Source organism: Nanorana parkeri, unplaced genomic scaffold (assembly GCF_000935625.1).
Source record: "Nanorana parkeri isolate BGI_ZX_2015 unplaced genomic scaffold, ASM93562v1 scaffold1522, whole genome shotgun sequence".
NCBI classification, from domain to species: Eukaryota; Metazoa; Chordata; class Amphibia; order Anura; family Dicroglossidae; genus Nanorana; species Nanorana parkeri.
The window spans coordinates 333,222-358,125 of record NW_017307790.1 but is presented as its reverse complement, the minus strand read 5'-3'; the positions used below and the strand labels follow the sequence as shown (position 1 = coordinate 358,125).

The 24,904-nt window shown below is 41.7% G+C and overlaps 2 protein-coding genes across 5 annotated transcripts in view; one reads left to right on the top strand and one right to left on the bottom strand.

The window, feature by feature from the left end:
- Nucleotides 1-13,937, top strand: part of LOC108798610 (cohesin subunit SA-2-like) — a gene marked incomplete at its 5' end in the record, with an annotated part of 36,917 nt that extends 22,980 nt beyond the window's left edge. The window contains 5 exons of the mRNA XM_018570367.1: nucleotides 2,036-2,161; nucleotides 6,428-6,618; nucleotides 8,612-8,741; nucleotides 13,104-13,194; nucleotides 13,890-13,937. Coding sequence (XP_018425869.1) covers nucleotides 2,036-2,161; nucleotides 6,428-6,618; nucleotides 8,612-8,741; nucleotides 13,104-13,194; nucleotides 13,890-13,937 — 586 coding nt within the window. The remainder of the gene's footprint in view (nucleotides 1-2,035; nucleotides 2,162-6,427; nucleotides 6,619-8,611; nucleotides 8,742-13,103; nucleotides 13,195-13,889) is intronic.
- A 3,619-nt stretch (nucleotides 13,938-17,556) lies between these two features.
- Nucleotides 17,557-24,904, bottom strand: part of LOC108798611 (serine/threonine-protein phosphatase 2A regulatory subunit B'' subunit beta-like) — a 56,959-nt gene continuing 49,611 nt past the window's right edge. For 2 of the 4 annotated variants that reach the window (XM_018570368.1, XM_018570371.1), the window contains exons 10-13: nucleotides 23,047-23,222; nucleotides 22,840-22,958; nucleotides 22,652-22,755; nucleotides 17,557-18,151 (exon numbers count right to left, since the gene is read on the bottom strand). In XM_018570368.1, coding sequence (XP_018425870.1) covers nucleotides 18,007-18,151; nucleotides 22,652-22,755; nucleotides 22,840-22,958; nucleotides 23,047-23,222 — 544 coding nt within the window. In that variant the 3' untranslated portion in view covers nucleotides 17,557-18,006. Of the gene's footprint in view, nucleotides 18,152-21,215; nucleotides 21,277-22,651; nucleotides 22,756-22,839; nucleotides 22,959-23,046; nucleotides 23,223-24,904 lie in introns of all 4 variants that reach the window. The other 2 variants (XM_018570372.1, XM_018570369.1) reach the window with 2 other exon arrangements.

Sequence of the window (24,904 nt, the reverse complement as noted above, 5' to 3'; positions counted from 1 at the left end):
CCCACACTGCACTTAAAAATATAAAAGGGAGTAAGAAGAACTGTGCTTAGCTCAGACACTTTCGTGCCCAAGGTTTTTCTAGTTGACCAGCGACAATTAAAAACAAAAGGTAACAGTTACTAATTATTAATGTGAGATATTAAAGTGGGTATTAAAACCACACAAAATAATATTTTGCCTATGATAATCCGCACCAAAATGACCTAAACAGATCCTTTTCTTTAGGGTCTATTAGGTCTTTGCATTGCGGCTACACGTGCACCACGCTGCATTCTGGTGCCATGCTTTTTGAATGGCAACCAACACATGGTACAATAGACAACACACCACAACGTATATGGCGTGTGTTTCAGCGAGCTGCATAAAATAATTGGAGCATGTCCAGTTTTTTGTGTGTAAGGGTGCACTGCCAGCCTCCTTAAAGCAAAGGCCTGCCTTAATGCAGTGAACTGTTATACAAGGTAGTGTGACTTAGTCCTTACTGTTTTCGAGCAGTAAATACCATCTGGACAATTGTTATCATTCTGCAGTTTAAAACAAAAAGGTAGAGAGTACATTTTAGAAATAGGTTGGTTAGCACTAGGGATGCACCGATACTAGTATCGTTATCGGTGCCAATGCCGAGTATTTGGGCGAGTACTCGTACTCGGCCAAATGCTCTGATAGCCCCATACTTGAGCTTCCGGTATCAGGAAGCTGGGCAGCGAGTCATTATACACTGCCTGGTTTTCTGATTGGCCGGGAAGCCGGCTCCATACTCTCTTGTCACGAGGGAGCATGGAGCCGGCTTCCCGGCCAATCAGAAAGCTGGCTCCATGCTTTCTTGTCCCCCAGTGATTAGGGAGCATGGAGACGGCTTCCATGCTAATCGGGAAGCTGGGTGGCAAGTCTTTACATGTTGCCTGGCTTCCTGGCTAATCAGGAAGCCGGGTGGCGAATCATTACACGCCGCCTGGCTTTCTTATTGAGACTTCCGGTATCAGTAATTCAGTATCAGCAGGTACCGAAAAAAAAAAAATATCGGTACTTGATACCGAAAAACCGGTATCGGTGCATCACTAGTTAGCACTACATTCATGGATATGATGAAAATTAAAACAATATTTCTATTTCTTTTGTATGAATTGTTAAAAATAGCTTATGTTGAAGAAAAACTCTGCGGTATACTCACCTGAACCATAGAGATGGCTTGTTCTTGTTCTTCCCCTCCGTTGCCACGATCTAAGGTCCTGTATATAATCACATTCTATACACAGTGTATAGATGTGAGGCACTGAGGAACATTCCAATGCTGCAGTGTAGGAAGAGAGAGGCTTCAGAGACCGAAGAAGCAGGGAGTCGGCTCATTGGTTCCGGTGAGCATAACTTTTTATTTTTGGAGCACCTAGACAAAAACAAGAAAGTTAACCCTTGCAGTTCGTTGGTAGCCCCACTGCAAGGGTTCATAAAGGTTTCACCCGGAGTTCTTCTTTAAACTCAGCTATAAACTTAACTAAATTGGAAGTTATCCCAACTCTGCAGAAAACAGTCCTTGTACAAGAAGAAATATGTACAATATACACAAATGGGCATATTTAAAAAGAGCAAGCATTACTCTTTATCTGATCTGACTACTATTAAAAGCTGATTGGTTGCTACAGGTTGCACATAGTCATTGCACTTAATTTGCCATATTGAATAAGTCCAAATTGGTTAATTTCACATCTGGTATGCTATCTTTTAAAGCGGGGAAGGCTTAGAGCCTTTTTATCTCTTTGCCACTTTATGGCAAACATTTGGCTGGAGTTAGTCTTTAAACAGACATACACGCTTTTCACTAAAATGTCTCATTTGCGCTCTTAGGTATTCATGGTATAGGTGTGTCTGTGTATTTTGGTAAAACATGGGACAATATAACTAAATCTGTATACTGAATGTGCAATGGGCATGCTTTCGCACAAATGTATTGTCTTTGTTGAGTGTATTTGTCTTTGTTGCCCATACTGGTAAAGGTTTTTATATTGAGAATCTTTTTGTCCTTTTCATATCTCCTAAGGCAAGGGATTGAGTTTGCCTTCAAGGAGCCAGTGAAAGAGAATGGTCTACCACCTCCTAACCTGCCGTTTCTTGGCCTCATCAGTGAATTCTCCAATAAACTCCTTCGAGCTGACAAGAGGCTGGTGTAAGTTGCCTTTACTGGAAATTCTACATAAAATAACATGATTTTCTATGATATTTACAAGTTAGACATTGCTATACCTTTCCTGGCACAAAAAGATTAGAAAGCCTCAGTAATGAATGTGATATAGCTTGCAGTAGTTTTTTTTAGATATATTGTGCATCATGTGTAATGTTAAGGGCTGGCTATCCATCACAGGAGCCTTTTGGCATTCAACTAAAGCTGGCCATACACATAAAGATTTCTGAACAAAAGAAATCTAACAGATTGTTTCCATCCACAATAAACAGCATTGTTGGACGAATCTCCCTTGCTGGGCTTTTGTATTCTGACAGCTAGTGCCTCATTGGTTACAATCACTGTTTGACTGTCAATTTGCCACCCAGTTTCTTCCACAACAGTGAATTGAATTGGCAACATTTGTAGAGCTGGGTGGTGTCGGCAAGGCCACACACAGCTCCAATTTTGGTCAAGTCAACAGTACTTGGCCATATATTTAACAGCGTATGGCCAGCTTAAAGCAACACCCCTCTCCTAAGGTTACCTTTTTTCCAAAGAACATTTCTCTAGACTTATAATTAAACTCTATAGTTTTTTGGCATATATCTACTGCTAGCAAACAGTAGACATATGCTCTATGATTAAAACATAAATATATTAGGCAAATACCTAATTACTGTTCCAGTGGTGCTCCCGGCTGAAGCACTCCTGACTCCCAAACGGCTGTGAAAAAAGTGTAGGGACGCATGTGCACTAAAGTGGGGGGGGAGAGGAGAGAAAATGAAACTCAATGGGCGCAGCCTGGCAGCCAGGAGTGCACACGTCAGACAGACACCATGGGACCTGAGGAGTCTGCGGTGGATCGGAGAACGGCACCAGCGCTGGAGGGACTGTCGCAGATGAGTGGAAGGAAAAAGATGATCGAATCAAGAGGCATCAAGTAAGGTAAGCGCTTTCAGCAGGTTAACCCGCTTAACCTGGCTTGGAATATTGTAACAGTATGTAAAGAAGCTAATATGAGATGTTTGCTGACGATGGGAAGAAAATGTGTGGCTGAAACTATACAGGGAAAATCTGCCTTGTTCTCTCTGCCATCTCTAGGCACAGGCCTACTGTGCCTAATAGTAAATCTAGCCATGACATTGAGGTCAAAATATGATAACTGGGCAAGGAAGGGGTCTATTACCCTTAGCAATCGAGTAATCAATATTTCAATGGTCATGTTTTTAGTCATTGTATTCAATCATATTCCAACCATCAAGTTTGTACACATTTGGGAGTTGATTTACTAAAGGCAAATTGTCTGTTAACATTGCAAGGGAATTCACACTTTGCCATTAGCTTAGTGAATTAGTTTTTTTTAAATATTTTCCTTGCACGTTTGGTATTCTTTGCAAAGTGAAATATCACCTCATTCACCAAGCTAAGGGAAACATCCCCTGCAAAGTGCAAATTCCCTTGGAAAGTGAGTAGCCTATTTGCCTATAGTAAAACAACCCCATTGCTTTTTTGCTTTGCAGGCTAGATAGTGGAAGCATACGTGAGGGGAATTTAGCAAAACTGGAGCAGGCAGAATCTGGAGGAACTGAGCATGGCAACCAATCAGCTTCCATCTTTATTTTTCAACGCTTAACTGAACAAAATGAAAAGAGAAGCTAAATGGTTACTATGGGCAACTGTGCCAGATAATGTTTGCTCCAGTTCAATAACTTCCCCTCATTGTGTTTCTGCAATATCTGTTTAGGTAAAGCAGTACAAAGATAGTAATGCTGTGCAGAGTACAGTGCACTAGACCAACCAATCACAAAGCAGAGAGCCTGGCTGAGCTCACTTTTTCAAAGTTCAATCTTTTACATCTATTTACAAAGTGTTGCCAAGCATGAAACCACTGTCCACTCCCTGCACCTACCATGTTTGCCTCGGTATTCATACTTGTAGAGATCACACGTGAAGGAGCCCCTGGATGAATTGGACCCTTCTAACCTGTCTAGGGTACAGTTCCATAGCTGCCCCAAAGCACTTACCAACCCACCATTGGCAGCAGATTAACTGACTTCCACGCTGCTGATATTTGGTTTGCAGGGAATTGATTTAATAACCTTGGGAGAGAGGGTTAGGGAACAGGACACCCATGGACTTGCAGACTCTACAGTAAGGACAAATGTACTTACAGCCTTCAATGGCAGTCTGTGAATTCAGCTTCTGGCTGTAAGATTGTGGATGTTGCAACTACAGACTCCATGGAGAGAAATCACCATACTTCAGTCAAGGTACAAGCTTCTACCCAGCTTCTCAGGCTCCTTATTCAGGCTGAAGTTCCTCCATGGCATTTCACTCCCCAGGCTCCACATACTAGGCTTCGAACCGAGGCCTCAGTCCAAGTACATAGTCACCCTTTTTAGACAGCAGGCCTAGGAGGATCAGACAATCTACAGTGGAAGGCTAGGGGGAACACTGACTTCCCAAGGTCACATATTAGAGTGCAGGATCAGGTATACAGTTTTCCTAGAAATATGTATAATGAAGTGCATAAGCATGCATATAGATACGCTATGTTTACAACTCAGCAGATAAGATCTGCAAATAGGTTTCATGGATGGTTTCCTGAGCAACAACTTTGCCACATTTACACAAGACTATTGCTGGAGTCTTTTTGTACTTAAGACATCCAGAACTGTTTTACACTGTTTTGGAAATATAAGGCAATTGCCAGTAAACTATATTGCATATAGGTCATGCTAACCTGACATATATGCAAGATAGCCTGGCATTGATGGCTAAAAAAAAATATCTAGGCCTTTGTTGTGGGTTCAGTCCTACAGTTTCTGCACCGCTGTTCCACCACTTCATATGCATTCCAAGTAAAAATTCAGAGGTGAGGCTGTAAGCATGCAGCGACTCCGCTACTGATAGTAGAAATGTCAATTCAGACCACAATTCCTATTAGGAAATTAAGACATTTTACAGCTCTATTGGGTACAACTAGGCGTCACACATCAAAATAGTGAGACAGGAATTATACTAGCCATACTTGGTAACAGGCATCAAAATTAACCAGAGCTGTGTTGTTGGCTTTGATGATACTGAATTTGTTTCATAGTACTACTGACTAATACTTCAACTTCACTGGATAAGAGCATATACTCATGACTCATCGGTGTCATTCTGCAGTAATACTTGCATAGAATATCTGTAGCATAGAATATCTTTTCCCTGTGGAAGACATCTTCATACATTTGTTCTGACATCCTGTGTACTGCTGATTGCCATTACCAGATCTCTACATGAACATGTGCACTTTGTGATATGTATTCACAGGGTCAGTGTAATGCTTAACATTTTAAGTGTGAACATATATATGCTATCTCCCCTATTTTACTGCTGAGGTGGTAGTGTACTTCACCTTTGCTTACCATTTTTACCTGCTAATTTGTCTTCCATTTACCTTTTCTGCCAAATTATTTGGTAATATAAGTAGAGATTAAAAGGTGACTGTATAAGTATTTAGCAGGTGTTTCATGTCACATTTGGGTATTTAAAAATGTAATGGGAAGGAAATAACATGAAGAACTAAATGAAACAGCATGAGAAGGAATTGAGTCATATGGCTTGGTAAGGACTTGAGGGAAATGGCTGAAGGAGATAACATGGGGAAGACTTAATGGGAATGTCATGGAATGGACTAAAAGGAAATAGCATTGGAAAGACTTGAGGGAAATGGCATGGTAAGGACATGAGGGAAATGGCATGGTAAGGACATGAGGGAAATGGCATGGTAAGGACATGAGGGAAATGGCATGGTAAGGACATGAGGGAAATGGCATGGTAAGGACATGAGGGAAATGGCATGGTAAGGACATGATGGAAATGGCATGGTAAGGACATGATGGAAATGGCATGGTAAGGATAAGGAAATTGCATTGGAAGGACATGAGGGAAATGGCATGGTAAGGACATGAGGGAAATGGCATGGTAAGGACATGAGGGAAATGGCATGGTAAGGACATGAGGGAAATGGCATGGTAAGGACATGGGGGAAATGGCACGGTAAGGGCTGAAGGAGATAACAAGGGAAATGCTAAAGAAAATGGCATAGCAAGGGTTTAAGACAAATGGCATAGCAAATAGGAAGCCAGTTCTCCTAGGTTTGAAGGTATATCAGCAAAAGTTGGGTATGTTTTTTGTCAGGTATACACACTTTGATTGCAGATATGTAATGTCATTTTTTTGTCATTATATTGTTTGCTCAGGCAATCTTTATTTTTGCAGGTATGGATACCTACAGAGGTTTGCCAATGGGCAGATGGTGCATAAAGGATCTGAATGGAATCCACTGGTAGTGTACAGTAACTCTTTGTTAGATAACCATGATGAAGAAAGTTCTTTAACAGGCAGCGCCTTTTCTAGAGACCATTTGATTATGGGCACATCTCAACATTTAAAAAGAAAATCAACATATGGTGAGATTCATATATTATATATCTTACATATAACCTTTGGGTGTTTTACTTTTTTTTCTGTTTTAATTTAAATATAACAATATAACTGTCATCAAGTCTGTCTTTACACTTTTTTAAACCAGTTGCAAAGACAAATTCTAAGTTCCCTTGGTGGTAAAGCTGAATTCCAGGCAGACAACTAAATACTTGATTGAATATACTGTGCATGCTGTATGTGAGCTGTCTTATGTGTAAAAGGATTAATAATTGTGTCACTTTTGTGATTCATATACCTCTGCTAAATAGCACAACCAAGAAGGTGACACAATCTGTTAGACTAGGAATACCGTGGTGTTAGTTTCCCACCTGCTGATTGAACAATAAATGAGCAGCAACATGCTGTCATCAACTCTTCTAATGCTGCTCTATTTGTCAGAGGATATACATGCAAAAGAGCCTGTCTAGTTTCTAGTGCTGACCCTCACTCTCTCCGCCACAGTGCTACTGTACAATGGATAATATCAGGGGAAGACCTACCACTGCTGCAGCCGGTGCAGCAGCACCGGCTGCAGCAGTGCCAGTGAGGTCTGGTCCATGCAGCTCCCATTGTTCCAGGATGCTTCCCTATTAACTGGTGGTGGGAGAGGAAAGGGGAGAGATGGCAGGCAGGCAACTGGAGAACCGGAGGACCTCAACCACCAGCCTAAAGGTGGCCAATACGCTTTTGGCTGTAGGGTTAGAAAGTAGAGCTAAGTTAGGGATTGCACACATATGTGTATTTTCTTGTTTTATAACACATTATTTTCACCCTAGGAAATTTGGGGAAACTCCAGACACATTGTTGCCTTTGTAGGCTGTTCAGATCACTGTCTTGTGTTGGAGTGCCATTTAACAGGTTCACCAAGGTATATTCATTATATATGCATATACTCATATATACACTGCCTGGCCCAAAAAAAGTCACCATCTAGCCACCATTTATTGAATTTAGCTAAGCAAATAGGTCAGAGCCATCCATTGGATAATAGGTCTGGGTTCAGCAACATTATGTACCCAGAAAATGAGGTCAACTGCCTATACTGAATGACCAGGTTTTTCCTTTGATGGATTTTTTCTTCCCTGATGGCACAGGCATAGTCCAAGATGACAATACCGCGATTCATAGGGCTCATATTGTAAAAGAGTGGTTCGGGGAGCATGAGACATCATTTTCACAGATAGATTGGTCACCACAGAGTCCATACCTTAAACCCATTGAGAATCTTTGGAATGTGCTGGAGAAGCCATTAGGCAGTTGTCTGACTTTGCAATCATGAGACCCATTCTAGGTCTATGGGCCGCAGGATGGAAGTGGACATGTGTCCGTTTAGGTCCAAAAAAAAACAGGAGGATGCAAACATTCTCTTACGGACACACATCTTTAGAGTTACATTGGGTTTCCGGTCACATACCCCTGGAAAACTGACAGGACTGCCTGTGTGAAAGGGGCCCCACTTGTATGTGCTCCCTTCAGCTTCAGCTATTAAGTTTGTAAACTACTGGAAAGGAAAGACGTCAAACTGAAAAAGGAGCCTAATGCTTCACCTGACTTAAACATATCTATGCCATTATATCATATGCAATATTTATACAGTTTTATTCTTTAATGCTGACCATGATAAATAAAAAAGATCAACAACACCACAGTATATTCCCTTTAAAATGGAATTTCAGACAGAAGACACAGATCAGTAACAGTAAGCTAGTGTTGATTTTGTGTGCCTACAAGAAGATTCATGAGGTTTCTACCTAAAAGTGTAAGGTTGTTTCTGGCACTATACTGCTTTTGTGTACGGTGAACACTAACTAGCTATTATACCGTTTAATCCAGTGTCCCACCTCCATACAGTGCTTTGCAGATCTGGATATGATATGAAACAGTCTGTTTTTCTTAATAACGGTGGCTGGTGATACAGTTCAGGCTTGTGACTGAGCAGTGGCTAATGTGTGTTTACAGTTCTACTCTGTGTTACAGAACGCATTCCAGGAAACAGCATGGCAGACAAGAGGGCATTTCATCAACAGAACTCCCATTATTCTGCTAAAAGCAAGAGACCAGGGAGACTTCAAGAGCAAGCATTCGTGGACTTTGCATCATTAAACAGGTAACTGGATACTACAGAAAGAACATTCACTGAATTATAAATCCATAAACAAACACTGACTAGAATGACTTGGCTGATATTCCTATCATATTCCCCTGTAATAGTAGAACTTTACCATGGTCTGGTGTGCCTTCCTCTCCCCAGGTCTCTGATTCTGGCAGAGGTGTTATTTTCTACATCCTTTGTCACTAAACATGGCAGCTTCTAAGTAAAGAGTAAAGCTGGCCATACACTGATTAATGGTGGCCATACACTGATTAATGCTGGCCATACAATGATTTATTCTGTTCATACACTGAATAAAGCTGGCCATACACTGATTAATGGTGGTCGTACACTGATTAAAGCCGGCCGTGCACTGATTAAGGCCGGCCGTACACTGATGAATGCCGGCCGAACACTGATGAATGCCGGCCGTACACTGATCAAAAGCCGGCCGTACACTGATTAAAGCCGGCCGTACACTGATTAAAGCCGGCCGTACACTGATTGAAGCCGGCCGTACACTGATTAATGCCGGCCGTACACTGATTAATACCGGCCATACACTGATTAATACCGGCCATACACTGATTAATACCGGCCATACACTGATTAATGCCGGCCATACACTGATTAATGCCGGCCATACACTGATTAATACTGGCCATACACTGATTACAACTGACTATACACTGATTAATGTTGGCCATACACTGATTACAGCCGACCATACACTGATTAAAGCTGGCCATACCCTTGAAGAACCAGCCAAAATATGCTCAGTGAGTGGCCCTGTCGGCAGCTTCCCACAGGCTGAATGAAGAAAAATCTAACAGTGTATGGCCAGCCTTCTTTATTATCCATCATGTCGAGCCCTCAGCTAATTTTCACATATCTCCATAGCTTGCTGAAAAAAAGCCTTTTCTCTACAGACTTATCTATAACAGGGGGCTCAGTTCAAGGTTTCAGGCAGAAAAGGCCCGTATCAAGGCTCCTGCTTTGTTTGCTCCTTGCTTAACCCACAGTGCACTGGGAATCCTTTGTCATGTATAACTGTTTATTTATAAAACAAAGATTGTAAACGCTCGAAAAACATATTCAATTGGAAAAAAAAAACTAACCCAAAAACCACGTCATACAATGCAACTAGCGTTTTCAGTAGGTCAGCAATGTCAGTCTCCATATTTCATTTACATTAGAAGCAAAATGATTCTTGGGAGCCCTACAAACTGTATATAATTATGTTTACAATGATAAATTCAGACTTTGTAACTAAGCTAACAACATTTCCTATCACCGTAGTTGTTCACAAAGATATTTTTGTATAAACCATAATTATATAGCACAACAGCTGTGATCTATAAAAGAATAGCATTTTCTTGGCAATGGGGTGAAACCGGGAAACATAAAACCGAACCAATTGTATATTGCAACCGAAGTTGGAATATACTGCAGCTCACCCGTCTTCAGAGATGGTGGCTGCATTAGACTGCAAGCACAGAAAATACCTGTTGATATTGGTAGAAATGCAGAGTCCTTGTCACTTCCTATGCTGAACTGAACTCTCAATCTCTGTTGTTGATGACTGTCCTATGTGAACTTCAAAACACCACCCCTATGTAATGGAGAGGGGATTTGTAGTCCAAAGCAGGGGAGCAACCCATGGTGACAACGCTGCTCCTCCATAGATACAGTAGAGCAGGAAAGTGCTGTCACTATAGGACAGGAAGTGTGTAACTGGCAGGTATACCAGGTGAAAATAAAGGAAAAGTACCTGGAAAAAGTAAACTAATGCAGCCACCACATCTAAGGGCTAGTCAAAGGCAATATATTACATGTTTGTATTTAGGTTTATATACACTTTAATGTTTATACCCAGTGTACTATAAGGTGGTGGTTGGGGGAATCCGTTTAGGTTTAATATCTAAGTTAACCTTCTTCATATAGTATAAGTTTGATTCTTGAATGCGTGACTTCCTACTGACAATAGATGCTGCCCTAGCTTGTGTACATGGGGCATGCTTATTGCAGCAGCTATGTTGTGTTCTTTTGTGTTTGTATACACACTTTGCATCAGCACCAGTGGACATTGATTTTTTACAGATAAGGGTGGACACATATATACTATTCTAGAGATGAAAAGAGTTGAAGCAGGCAGAATACAAAGAAGGCAGGTGACTGATACAGAAGGGAGCTGGTATATCATCTTTACAGGAAGAGACAGCTGTTTTAATGGCATGGAGAAAAGTGGGGGATAGGAACAGCTGAGTAGGATTTAAACAGATACACAAAGGATTCCTAGCTCCTAGCTTTTTTATTTTATTTTTCATTGGAGGGGCTAATCATTTTTAGATACAAATAGAGCATTATTTAAAAAAAAGACCAATTGAACTTTTCGCTTTTAAATCAACTACTCAATACATTCCAGAAAAGAAAGGTGTGCCAAGTCCTACAGAAAACAGCCAAAGCCTAAGGAAAAAAGCCTGTACCCTGCCAGCATGCTGTAGAAAAGGACCCTTGCTCGCTGTGTGGAAGCAATAGTCTATCTGCAGAGGTCCAACACACTGAGCTATATCAATCAGAGGTTCTACCCATTACCAGAATGTTTTCAATGCTGTCTGCGTTCTCATTGGGGGGATTTCATCTCATTCCTTGTTCTGTCTGACACTCTCAAAAAGAAAGGTAGTATGGAAAAATCACCAAAATGGTAAACCAGACACCAGTTGGCAGAGGCGCTAACCCTTTCCCCACTCTTTACAAAACAAAATAGTTTGGACAGAGCTGAGCATGGAAATTGGAAGCTATGGTATTTTAATATTTTGGGTGAAATAATGACACACAAAAACAGTGATATGGCCTGGTATCACTCCTCCCACTCCCAGCATTCTTCAGTCCCCCCCCCGTGTCCTAGGAAGATGGATGTCTTTTCTGAAACAATGCTTGAGCTCATCTGTTCAAAGCTGAGGACACACCGATCTGGATAGCTTCATGGAGTCTGTACCTGAATCCCACAGGACTGGATGACAGCAGGGCCTGCCAGGAATGTGCCCTTGGGGCACCGGGCTCTGCTTTTCATGCTTTCCAGACCTCTATGTACTGTGTACTTTCCAGGGCTCTGAAGACTCTTTCATTAGTAGGCTGTGTGGTCCAAGCTACTGTGTTTATTAGACCCATTGGGTACCATCATTATAACTGCCTTAGGGTACCCACACACCTTACGATAATCGCGGGAAATCCTGCAATCGTACGATTATCGTAAGGTGTGTGGAAGCTGTGCGATGTTCGGGGGTGTGTAGCATGTTCGTAAGATAAAAGCCGGACGGGCCGGTGTGCGCAAGCGCACACTGCCCGCTCGGCATTGCGGTCATCGGAAGCACGCCCCTCAGGGGGGCGCGGCTTGCGTTCATAGCAAGTACGATCTGCCTGTCCAAGATAGGCAGATCGTACGTTTTTTTTTAATTACCTTACAACCATCGCAAGACAAAAGTCGTGCGATGGTTGTAAGGTGTGTGCCCAGCATTAGAAAGGGAAATGAGTGCTGCGTGTGCACAGTGCAAACTCTTTACTCACCATTCAGTGTGAGGTTGCACATTCCCACCACTGCTTCTAATTGCAAGAGACACATGGGTGCACTTTGATTAGTCAATGCTGCTGTTCACAGTGACCTTGTCACCTTTCCTGCTTCCAGCAGTCATTTTTTGAGTGTTCAAGGTTTTATCTTGTAGTACAGCCCAGCTGTCCCTGTTTATGGTGCAACATGTCAAGTTCCAAAAACAAGGCAAGCAGTCCCACTGTGTTGTGTGCCCCCGATCCTCTAACACTCTCAGAGCAGCCTGCAGTGATCTCTCTCAAGGGCCTGACACCGATAGCCTGTTTCTCTGCCTCCTGGGGAGCCATAGTTCCTGTGTCCAAGCACAGCAGCCCCCATACATCCAGACTTCACACTGCCTGTGCTCAGAACTTCTCTCCAACAGTGCCACCACTCCTTTCCTCCTGGGCATATCAAGGCTTCTCTTCAAACTGCTATGCCACCTCCAGCAGCAGGACTTCTGGGTATCAAGGGTTCTGTAAAATCCCTGTTGAGAAACCCTGCAACAGAGTGTTACTTGAATAATTGCTGGGGGTCACATCCAAGATGTGATACTAGAAGGCTAAATATGCCTGCAGATAAATGTTGGCAAGACTTGGAGCTGCACACAATGTGCCCCCATTAACAATGCATGCATTTAATCAGTGTGATTGGGCCTTAAATATACAGCATCTTAGCATATGGTCACCCAAACACGTCTGGTTGGTTTACTCAGTTATGTGCAATGAGGAAAGGACACGTTTACTGATTATTTCTCTCTTTTTTTTTTTTACAAAACATTGTTCTTTAAGTCTACAACCTCCGAACAAAGTGAAAAGTTCAAATGCACACGTGGATGAAAGCAATGAAGATGTGGACGTTGATGAAATAGACACAAATGAGGTACATTTCATACACTGTATGAAATCTTTCATTCAGTGGTAGAAGTTTAAAAAAATTGTACTGAATCTATTGCTGCCCCAGTGTGATTGGACCGTGAAGGAGCAGCAGGACATCAATAAGGTCACCCTTGTGCTCTCCCTTTCTGCAAGGTGTGCTGTGACTAGCTCAGACTGCTGGTTTATATCTAGAGCTCAGGGTGGAGAGCACAGAACACATTAAGGGCATGACTAGGAATGGAACTACTTTGATTAATAACCAATTTCAGGCAGCAAGTAAAGGTAATTCTGTACAGCAAGCTCTGCAACGCAGAAAGTTCTTTAAATGCATTCAACCAGTTCTCACGCAGCTAACACAGACTGCATTTCCTGATATATGTGTTTTGTTCCCCCCCTATATCTTCCCACCCTGAGACTTTTTTATACTGTATATGAGAGAGATATAGCAAGGAGCCTGTAGTTGGTGTGTTTGAGAAGAGCAATCATTTATCACAAGCAGGGATTCCCAGATGTCAAGATTACGAATTAAAGAGAGGGTGGTGGTCATAGCCTGAAGTACTGAGCAGGCAGACCACGCTCCTCATATGCATGGCATAGTTCAATTATACTGACCCATACACTTATAATTGTAAGAGTTGTAAGTATAACAATTACCATCACACTGTATTACTGTCATACAAAATGTACTTTATTTTCTAGGAGCTTATTACATTTACAACTAAAGGAGCGGAAGAGATTACAGAATAGAAGTCTGTGTAGTGCCCTATTTCTTGTACAGAAGAAAATTGTTGGAGTATTGTCTTCATGAGATGGTGTAGATCAGTGAAAACGCCAGACCACATTTCTCACCACAGAGACAGTGGTTTTCCCATACAATAGAAGACTGTAATTTGTGTGTCATGTTTCTTACCGTGTACAAAGTCATGTACATGCTGGATTTTATACTGAACTGTATACTTTTTTGCAATAAACAATTTTTATAGCAACAAGGTGTTAAAAGAAAACTATTTTAGCAAAGAGAAATTATATACACTATATTGCCAAAAGTATGGGGACGCCTGCCTTTACATGCACTTTATTGGCATCCCAGTCTTAGTCCGTAGGGTTCAATATTGAGTTGGCCCACCCTTTGCGGCTATAACAGCTTCAACTCTTCTGGGAAGGCGTCCACGAGGTTTAGGAGTGTGTCTATGGGAATGTTTGACCATTCTTCCAGAAGCGCATTTGTGAGGTCAGGTACTGATGTTGGACGAGAAGGCCGGGCTCGCAGTCTCCGCTCTAATTCATCCCAAAGGTGTTCTATTGTGTTGAGGTCAGGACTCTGTGCAGGCCAGTCAAGTTCCTCCACCCTAAACTCCCTCATCCATGTCTTTATGGACCTTACTTTGCGCACAGTCATGTTGGGACAGGAAGGGGCCATCTCCAAACTGTTCCCACAAAGTTGGGAGTATGAAATTGTCCAAAATGTCTTGGTATGCTGATGCCTTAAGGAGGTCCCTTCACTGGAACTAAGGGGCCAAGCCCAACCCATGAAATACAACCCCACACCATAATCCCCCCTCCACCAAGCTTTACACTTGGCACAATGCAGTCAGGCAAGTACCGTTCTCCTGGCAAATGCCAAACCCTGACATGTCCATCGGATTGCCAAAGAAGCACGATTCTTCACTTCTCTTGAGTCGTGGTGGCGTGCTTTACACCACTGCATCTGATGCTTTGCATTGCACTTGGTGATTTAAGGCTTGGATGCAACTGCTCAGCCATAGAAACCTTCTATGAAGCTCTCTACGCACTGTTGTTGTGCCAATCTGAAGGCCACACGAAGTTTGGAGGTCTCACTATTGACTCTGCAGACAGTTGGTGACTTCTGTGCACTGTGCGCTTCAGCATTCACTGACCCTGTTGACCTTCTATGGCCCTGTCCAGCTCTCCTAGAGTAACCTCCATGCCCTTCAGGCGGTGCAGGAAGACCCATCAAAACTTCTGCCAATGGCACGTATTGATGTGCCATGCTGGAGGAGTTGGCATGCCTGTGCAACCTCTATTGGGTCCAGGTATCGCCTCATGATACCAGTAGTGACACTGACTTTAGCCAGATGCAAAACTACTGAAAGTCAGAAAAGATGAGTAGGGAAAAAATGTCAGTGGCCTCCACCTGTAAAACCATTCCTGTTTTGGAGGTTGTCTCATTGTTGCCCATCTAGTGCACCTGTTCATTTCATTAACACCAAAGCAGCTGAAACTGATTAACAACCCCCCCCATCTGCTACTTAACTGACGATCAATATCCCAGGAGTTACATTGACTTGATGCTATACTCTTTTACGCTATTCTTTTTTGAGCAGTGTGCTTGTAGATTGTCATTTCTAAAAGGTGTGTTATTTTACAGATGTGTAAAGGTCCACTTAAGAGACCGCACTAAAAACAGATATTTCATATAGGGAACGATGTGAAGCTGAATCATTGTACGGCCATAAACCACCATTTTTACATAATTTCAGCCATGAAGCACGAAGTGTTGGTTCAAGGTTTTCAGCATAATACAGTTTAATTCTGCACAACTGCCAGGCTGTATTCAGTCTCAAAGGGGTGTGTAATGGAAAAGCCATATCAAAGCATAAGCTACTCCTAAGTTGCTTTGTGAACTTGAAACATAGCAAGGCTTTGATGGTGTGGCTTTTCTATTACACTGCTCTGTAATTGAGAAATGCAGCAAACAAGAGACACTTGCTTGCAAGATAAGCCACTACTTCTGATTTTTTTTGTGTGGCGTAATTGTACAATAAAAATGCTGTGGGGTAAATGATTGTACAGGGCATTCTATGCGGAATGGTAGGAGGTTGTTCCTGCATTTAGTGTATGCCTTGGCATTTCCTACAGTCTTTCCTGCTGCAGCTGGGGTCCAAGGTGTTCCTGATGAAGTCTAACAGAAAACCAATCCCATCACAGACGGCATGAACTGTGTAGTCGCTGCAGCAAATGCTACAAAGCCACATTCCTTTAAGACGTCTCCTTTAGTCAAAATCTTTACTATTTTTTTTTTAAAGTTGTACACTGATCTGATTTTCTGTTGTAGAATCTCAATCCATGGCTGTATCAAACCTGTCCCTTAGCTAAGCAATGCAGCAGCTCCATGACTGGTGTGAATATACCGTACTAGGGATCTACAATAATCAACGTAACACCACAGTGAAATCATCCACTTCCAGGTTTTAACGGAGAAAAAAAACTGTGCAAAATATAGTTTATTTCAAAATACAATATATAAATTATTTTAATGCTTCTACACAGCAAACATTTACAAATGTCATTTTTATCTAAATTTACCATTATAATAAAATACTGGAAAATGTCCCAATTTACATATGTACATTTGAAGGCACTCAAATCTATTCCGCTTTCATCTGAGACATCGGACTTAAGGCTGGTCTTAAAAAGGGATCTGAGAGGAATGGAATGTGATAACTATAGAAACTAATGGGCTCGAACATTATATGGCACTTCAGCACAACGCTAATTTTTGGGCTTACCACATGCTAGTGCAAACAAGGCAGCATGATATAAAAAGAATGACGAGATGATTTTAAGGCAATAGCATAGAACTTTGTTCAGCTAGAAAACTTAAAGGGCAGCTCAAAGTTAAGCTTGCAAGCACAGATCAGTAGCTTTTTGTTCCAGGAACCTGGTGCTCTTGCAACTCAACACAGGACTTCTGGCACCCAATAAGGCACACGTACTTTTAGGTATTACGGTTCGGGTCAGCGCACACCTGAAGTAGACAGAAAGTACTACTAATAGCAGCCCATGGGAGACCGCTCTACTACTGCCCTTAAGTGTATTAAGCGGCTTTACCGGCAATAAGGCCTACGTATCAGAGGTTTGTGTATGTAAAGCCATCACCTCAGTGTCTGATCCTTCACAGTACCAGAAATATTCTGGTACCGCAGACTGCACTTGAATTTTCCTTTCTACTGTCTGCACAGATAAAAATCAGATCCTGGTCACTGTGGCTTCATGAAATGGTATATCAGCAATATTCTTCTCGTCAGTTTCACATGTGCACATGGTACATGATACATGATGCCACCAAACTAATGACTACAAGAGTCACACTGTTCAAACTCCAGCTTGGTGCCTTGGTAGCCCAGTCCATATTCTTATCTAGCTTATTTTTTAGGGACCAGAGCTGGTTAATATATATAAAATGGGACAGAAGGCAGAGTTTAGATTGTGGTATAGACCGAGAAAATACAATGCATGTATATTCGTTTACTATAATGCATTCTCAGAACTGTAAAAAGGATATTACAGTGCAGGCTTTTGGAAGTGAATACTGGATCAGGGACACAAGTTCAGTTTCTTCCCAACTTTACTTGTAGTCACACTAATGTCCCTTAACTACGTTACATTAGGCAATTCTAGGAAGAATTCCTTTTAGGCCACTAGAGGTTTTACATTTATTAAAATTATTTTCTTTAACAAAAGGTTAATGATTAGGTTTTCTGGACACCCATTTAATCTGCATTACCATTTTAACACTAAACCTGTTGCCACTTGTTATACAGAAATGATCAAAGTAGAATAGAGGAATTCATTGTTGAAATACAGGACACTTTCAAGACAGACAGCACAGCAAAACAAAGTGATACAATAAATATTGTTTTAGCAATAAATACAAAAATATCAACATAAATTGTTATGAGTCTTTTAGTAAATCTGTAACGCATGTATAAAGTGCTGTCCACAGCTAATACATAACACCAGGGGGAGTAACAGACCAGCTGTAGGATACCCCTCTTTTACACTAAAGTATTGTTTATTCAAAGTCATCTTCATATTCATACTCTTCAAGGTCGACTTGAGACTGTTCAGAAGCCATGTCCAAGTAAGGTCTTTTATCCATGCCATACTTCTTTTCATCCACTAGATCGGTCTCCAAGGCATTTAATTCTGCATCATAACTGAAACAAGAAAAAGATAAGCAATGTAGTTTAGGTCGAGACGAGCTGTCCATGGACATATTGTAAGTTTCTCAAAATACAAGGAACCAAGGTGTACAGAGCCCCACCTCTACTGTCTGCATTACATATACCCCTTATGGACCGCTGGAATTTTTACATTACAATTATAGACCTATTGATTCAGCAATAACGGTCAATCGTTCTGATACCCAAGTAAGATTTGTGTATTTGTTATCTTTTTTGAAAGCCTATGAGGGACACAGGAATGTAGAAATTCCTTGACAATTGGATTATACACTCACCGGCCACTTTATTAGGTATTGCTTGGTAACACAAATTGCTGATCAGCCAATCACCATGGCAGCAACTCAATGTATTTAGGCATCTAGACGTGAAGTTCAAACCGAGCATCAGAATGGGGAAGAAAGGGGATTTAAGTGACTTTGAACGTGGCATGGTTGTTGGTACCAGACGGGCTGGTCTGAGTATTTCAAAAACTGCTGATCTACTGGGATTTTCACGCACAACCATCTCTCGGGTTTACAGAGAGTGGTCCAAAAAAGAGAAAATATCCAGTGAGCTGTAGTTGTGTGGAGGAAAAGGCCTTGTTGAGGTCAGAGGAGAATGGGCAGACTGGTGCAAGATGATAGAAAGGCAACAGTAACTCCAATAACCAAGGTATGCAGAATACCATCTCTGAAAGCACAACACATTGAACCTTGAATTAAGATGGGCTACAGCAGCAGAAGACCACACCGGGTGCCACTCCTGTCAGCTAAGAACAGGAATCGAAGGCTACAGTTCACACAGGCTCCCCAAAATTGGACAATAAAAGATTGGAAAAACGTTGCCTGGTCTGATGAGTCTCAATTTCAGCTGCGACATTCACATGGTAGGGTTTGAATTTGGCGTAAACATGAAAGCATGGATCCACCCTGCCTCGTATCAATGGTTCAGGCTTGTGGTTGTAATGGTGTGGGGGATATTTTCTTGGCACACTTTGGGCCCCTTAGTGCCAATTGAGCATTAAACACCACGGCTGACCGGAGTATTGTTGCTGACCATGTCCATCCCTTTATGACTAGTGTACTCATCTTCTGATGGTTACTTCCAGCAGGATAATGCACCATGTCCCAAAGCGCACATCTCAAACTGGTTTCTTGAACATGCCAATGAGTTCACTGTACTCCAATGGCCTCCACAGTCGCCAAAGGTGCTCTTTTTAGATTGAGATTTGTTATGTGGTGGAACAAGAGATTCGCATCATGGATGTACAGCCGACAAATCTGCAGCAACTGTGTGATGCCATCAAGTTAATATGGACCAAAATCTCTGAGGAATGTTTCCAACTTGTTCAATCTATGCCACAAAGAATTAAGGCAGTTAAGACAAAAGGGGGTCCAAACCAGTACAAGCAAGGTGTACCTAACAAAGTGGCCGGTGAGTTTATACAGCTGCCTACAGGAGGTGGACACAAAAAAAATATTTAAGCCCAGCCACCATATAAACTCTGCCCCTATTCAGCATGCTTCAGTTTTATAAGAAAGCTGTACATAGGGATCCCTTGTAATTATTGGCCCTAAGGGATAACTGGACAACAGGTCCATAAGGAAGACCAGGCGTGGGATGGCGCTCACCTTAAAACTTCAACCCTGGGTATTGGGGAACAAGGGCTCTAAGGACAAGTATGGCCGACATTGGAAACCATCCAAACTGATTGGATTGTATGCATGTACACTTTACAAGCACTTTAGGAGTTAAAGACAACCCCAAAGGAACCACCCAGAGTCAGAGACTGACAGGAGAAATGGGGTGCAAGTACCTCCCACCAAAATAGACAGGAGTGGGAAGACCACCAGAAAACAGTAGGAGCAGACCTGCCCATTAGGACACCTCACAAGGTCACAGGAAACAGAGGTATAAAAACCCACTGCCGGATCTGCCTACCTGATCAGGGACATAGAACCAAGTTCTCTGACCTGCTACAACCCAATAAAGGGTCCACAGCTGTGGAGCAAGGGGGAGGAATCTTTAGCCAGGGAGCCAAGAACTAGATCAGTTTAAAAGCAGGAGTAGGGAAGATTTTCCCATAGAGGCTGTGAATAAGCCATAGTTGGGAGTGCCTAGCTCCAGAACCCATTGGGAGTATCCTCAGCAGGGCTGTCACGTAAACTAAACACTGAGCCCTCTAGCCATGGTTTCTTTCTGCCATAGGAGTAGATAAAGCACACCCTAGTGCATAAATCTGTTCCCAAAATGGAGACCACTGTATGGAGAGACCCTGAAGGGAAAAATATGCCTCTAAAAGGTAAAAATGCTGTTCAGGTTAATATCCTCATCAAGCAGCATTGCAACCAGGTCACTCACCTGTCACAGGTAGAATTCTTAAACCTTCCCGAATGTGAAGGTCCCAAGCTGATGTTTAACAGAGTCCAGGTCAAAGGACCTACTAACTAGTGCTAATTTACATTTTATATTAAGTGTAAAATTTGTCCTTTTTATGACAACTCTACAATAGTGTTTCTGGTACAAAGCATGGAGCAGTTCTTTACAAAATAGCTTTTGTTAAATCCTGTGTACTGGGTCAGGGTTAGATCGCCACACACAACCTATATCTATAGAATCTTTAGCAAACCTATCCTATTAAATTTATATCCAGTTAGGTTCTTGTACTATATAGTTGTTGATAAATTTAAAGGATACTGTACAGATTGTAATGTGCATGGTCAGCTTAAGGAAGTTTATATATCCCCCCACTAGTCATTCTGCTATGCATGTAATTTTCCTGTTTTTTCAGGGGGCTGGGATGTAGATGTTAAAATTAGGGAGTTCATTTTGCATTCTTAAATCCATCTATACAATCTAAAAGAAAAGCTTTAATACAAAACAGCTCCCAAGAATCAAAATTTGTGGAAAGAGTCATCAAGGTTTTTTTATATGCCCAAGTGACTGGATAATTTGTTTTGTTTGGACGGTTAGTTACAAGATATTTTAATCAGTTATGTTTGCCAATACAGGATGGTCGAGGCTTATGGCCTAGAAACAAACATGTAGTTAATCTTACCGGGAATTTTGTTTTCATGTAACCCCCATGACAGCACCACCAAGAGATAGGCCCAGCCCACCTGAAGGGACACGAAGCAGAGGTTAAATTGCCTCTTCCTACTACATAGCCCAATGCATTACAATTAGGAATCTGGAGTACCACTTGCAAGTTATATTTAATTTGTATGGGGTACGTGGATGGTGTTGCTGCTGTAATGGATAAGGTTACATGTAAACAACTCTTACAGAATTGTGCTAAAAGCCAAGATCTACCATCCTATAGAAGTAGGCTTTCTTAGTGTGTAGACACTTTAAAAACATTTCTGCCCTACAGATGTCTCATTTAATATTTCTTTCCAGTGAGACTGTACTGCTCTCACCGAATATGCTACAAGGGATGTTGGGTGGCTTTCTACCTGAAACTGCAAGCTAAACCATAGTTGCTTTGAAGGATTTGAGTCTTCCAACAATACTAGTGAAATCATGAAGACTGCTCTAAAATCCAGTTAAATCACCATCTCATTTAGGCTTTGGGAGATTTCGGATTCACCTGTTGATCTTTAACAAGTTTCTTAATACTAGACTTATAATTTCAGAAACGATTAATCCTTTGTAAGAGTATTAATTGACATTAAAAATAACTATGGGGTAATCTTTTTATCCCATAGTTCTCTTTAGGGTCACGGGAGGGCATATACTAACATTCTCCTGTGACCCAAAGCTCAGTATCTTGCGGGCAATTGCCCGCGATATATTGAGCGCCGCAGCCAGGACGGATCCCGATAATAATGTTGTGATCCACCCAGCTGTGGGAGTGACAGCTGGCTTTGCCTATCTAGAGGCAGAGCCAACGGTGCTCGCCCCCTCCCCCATCCGTTCCTCCACTCAGCGCTGAAGGATCGAAGAGGGGAGGAATCCTTGCGGGAAGCGGTTACTGATTGTCTCCTTGCAATGAGCTGCGACTATTGGGAAGTGAGTAGATCGGTGCATGTTTCTGCTCACTTCCCGATCAATAGAGCCGACCTGTGACAGCTTCTTTGTCACAGGCCGGCTCTAACTAGGAGGATCACTCATTCACTTCATAGATCTTTAAGTGCAGTTAGCCAAAGAAACAATTTAGTAAACCCTGGAAAGATGAACAATGCATAAAAATACCCATCCTCCACAAAGACAGGAGAATTCTCACATTTGCAGCAAGCAGGGCTGCTTAGTGCAGGGCTCGAAATTTAACACAGCCGCTGTATGAAAGTAGTCAGAAACATTTAGCTAAATGTAATTTTAGTAATGCTATTAGAGAATCCATAAATGATAAAGGTTTTCAGATTTGTCTCATTTTGGCACTAAAGTGGTATCAATCGGGTTCTCGGACATTTGCCATCAAGATTAAAGCCAATGGCATTCATTATACTAATAGATGTACAGATCATTGGGTTTAGTCTTGCATCATTTTCTTACCCATCATTCCACTGCTCTGTTGCAGCCTCTTCAGCTACTAAAATTGCATATTCTTCTGCAGCATACTTCTCCCAATCTGTAAGTTCCTGTCCTTCAGTTTCAACCTATAGGTGGTAGAAAGTTCATGAAGTGAAAGATTACTCTGATGAGCAATAGTGGGTTTGCCACCCAAGCTGCCAGTCACCTACCCGTACTGCAGAAAAAGGTTCTTTCTGCTCATGGTCCAAATACTTGTCTAGGTTCAGAAAAGTGTCCAAGAACAGATTTGCCTGCTTGCATTTCTTCAGATCATGGAGAGTAATTTTACCTGTAAAAAACATCAAAACCTATATTTTACTTAATGCTCATAAAATGTATAGCATGTAACTTTAGGGTTTTATAATAAAAAGATATACCATCACAATGCGGTTTGACAAGATCCAACATCTGACACAGGCAATCCTCAAATGATAAGGGCTCAATGGCCATGCTTTCCATTTTCTGGCACTGTTCTTCATAGAAATACTCCAGCTCATACATAGATAGCACACCATCTCCATCCAGGTCCATGCAGCGAAACCAGTACTCAATACTGAAAGACAAGGTATTAGCCAACATCTATTAAAACAAAGCCGACCACCACTCAAAACTGTTTACATTTCACAAGCAGTGTTTAATCTCCTGCTGGCTATTTACAGCTATAACAGATGTTGCTAGACGCACTGCCACTGACCAAAGTAAAATCCTGCTTCATTATTTCCACATCACCGACTCTCTAATGTATTTTCCATAAGGGATTATATATGGAAAACCAAACCTGGAACTGCCTTGCAGTGAAATAATCAGCATGGCCTAGCCAAGAAGCAGAGCCTGAATATGCAAGCTCGTTTGGGCAAGGTCTTCACCTACTGTTTCTGTAGGTCAACGATGTTTGTCAGCTTTTCTTGCTTGTCTTGTTTAAATGATTGTTGGCACTATATAAAATAATTGTAAAAGGGGTAGGTGTGCATTAACCTCATCTATTCATACATAATCATTACTTATACACAGAATTCGTGTGTGGATTTCAATATGAATGTCAGCGGGTAAGACCGCAATAAACTTTGCTAAAATCCTTGCAATGTTTGTAAGTGTCCAGAGGAGAACGTGGTGTTGCACCAACAATGCTCTGACCATTTTGCATGCCAAACTCTTATGCACGGTTTCCTGACAAAACTGTCACTTATTTACAGGCAACAACAATAAGCAGTTCTATTGTTAAAAAAAAAAAAGAAGTGTATACATTAGAATTCCAGGTGTTAGACCATCATACTCCAATGTGGCTGTAACTTGGCAAGGGTTACAAATCCTAATAAAATTACTCCGTATAGACCCCTTTGTACAAACTCTTCCATTCTGAGGGATTTGCTTCATATCCAACACAAAACTGATTTTGCATGATCTTCAATCCTGCCCAAACCCCCCACCCCCCACCCCCCCCTCATGGGACCCGCTTCCCTCTTAAAAGGAGAACTATGGGGTCAGTGTTTTTCCCCATAGTTCTCCTTAGGGTAACGGGAGGACACAAACTAGCGTCCTCCCGTTACCCTAAGCTCATTATACCGCGAGCTGCAGCTCTAAATTTTCCCTTTAGTACTGATAAAACGATACCACGAGGTAAGAGCCTTAGTGGTCTTTCACATGTATTCTACATTTTAATTTGATGATAATACTTTGTCCTAACCTCCACCCCCTCATTCTAAAATACCATGCACCAAGGGTGATGACATTCACACATGAACTCCATTATACCAGCTAGTTGAAGATTTGTTTTTTGGAATGTGTATATTTGAATTTTTGTGGCACGGCTCATGATATTTAGGATAACTTATACCCCTACTTGCCATCTATTTTTGTACAAGTAGTCAGCTTCCATACGGTTTAGGAATATGGTTTGTAATTTCACCCTTTTAACTACAACCCAATAAAACTCTCTATATATTGTAGTACACATTCCAGGATGTTCAGCAAATGACATAAAAACAAGTGTTTCTCTAGTTTTTAAATAGAGCGTAAAAACAAATGCACATTCCTAGCTGTGACTTCGATGCACACCATACACATACTTTATGTTCTCTATGGTCATCTTATAAGGCCTAGAGTGAACAGTGTCCATATTGGTGTTCATTCCACGCCCCATTTGTTCAATACCCTAGGATTCTTGATATGAGATTTGTAAAACGAATGGCTTGCCCCCCCCCCCCCCCCCCATTTTTTTATACACTGTAAAATAAA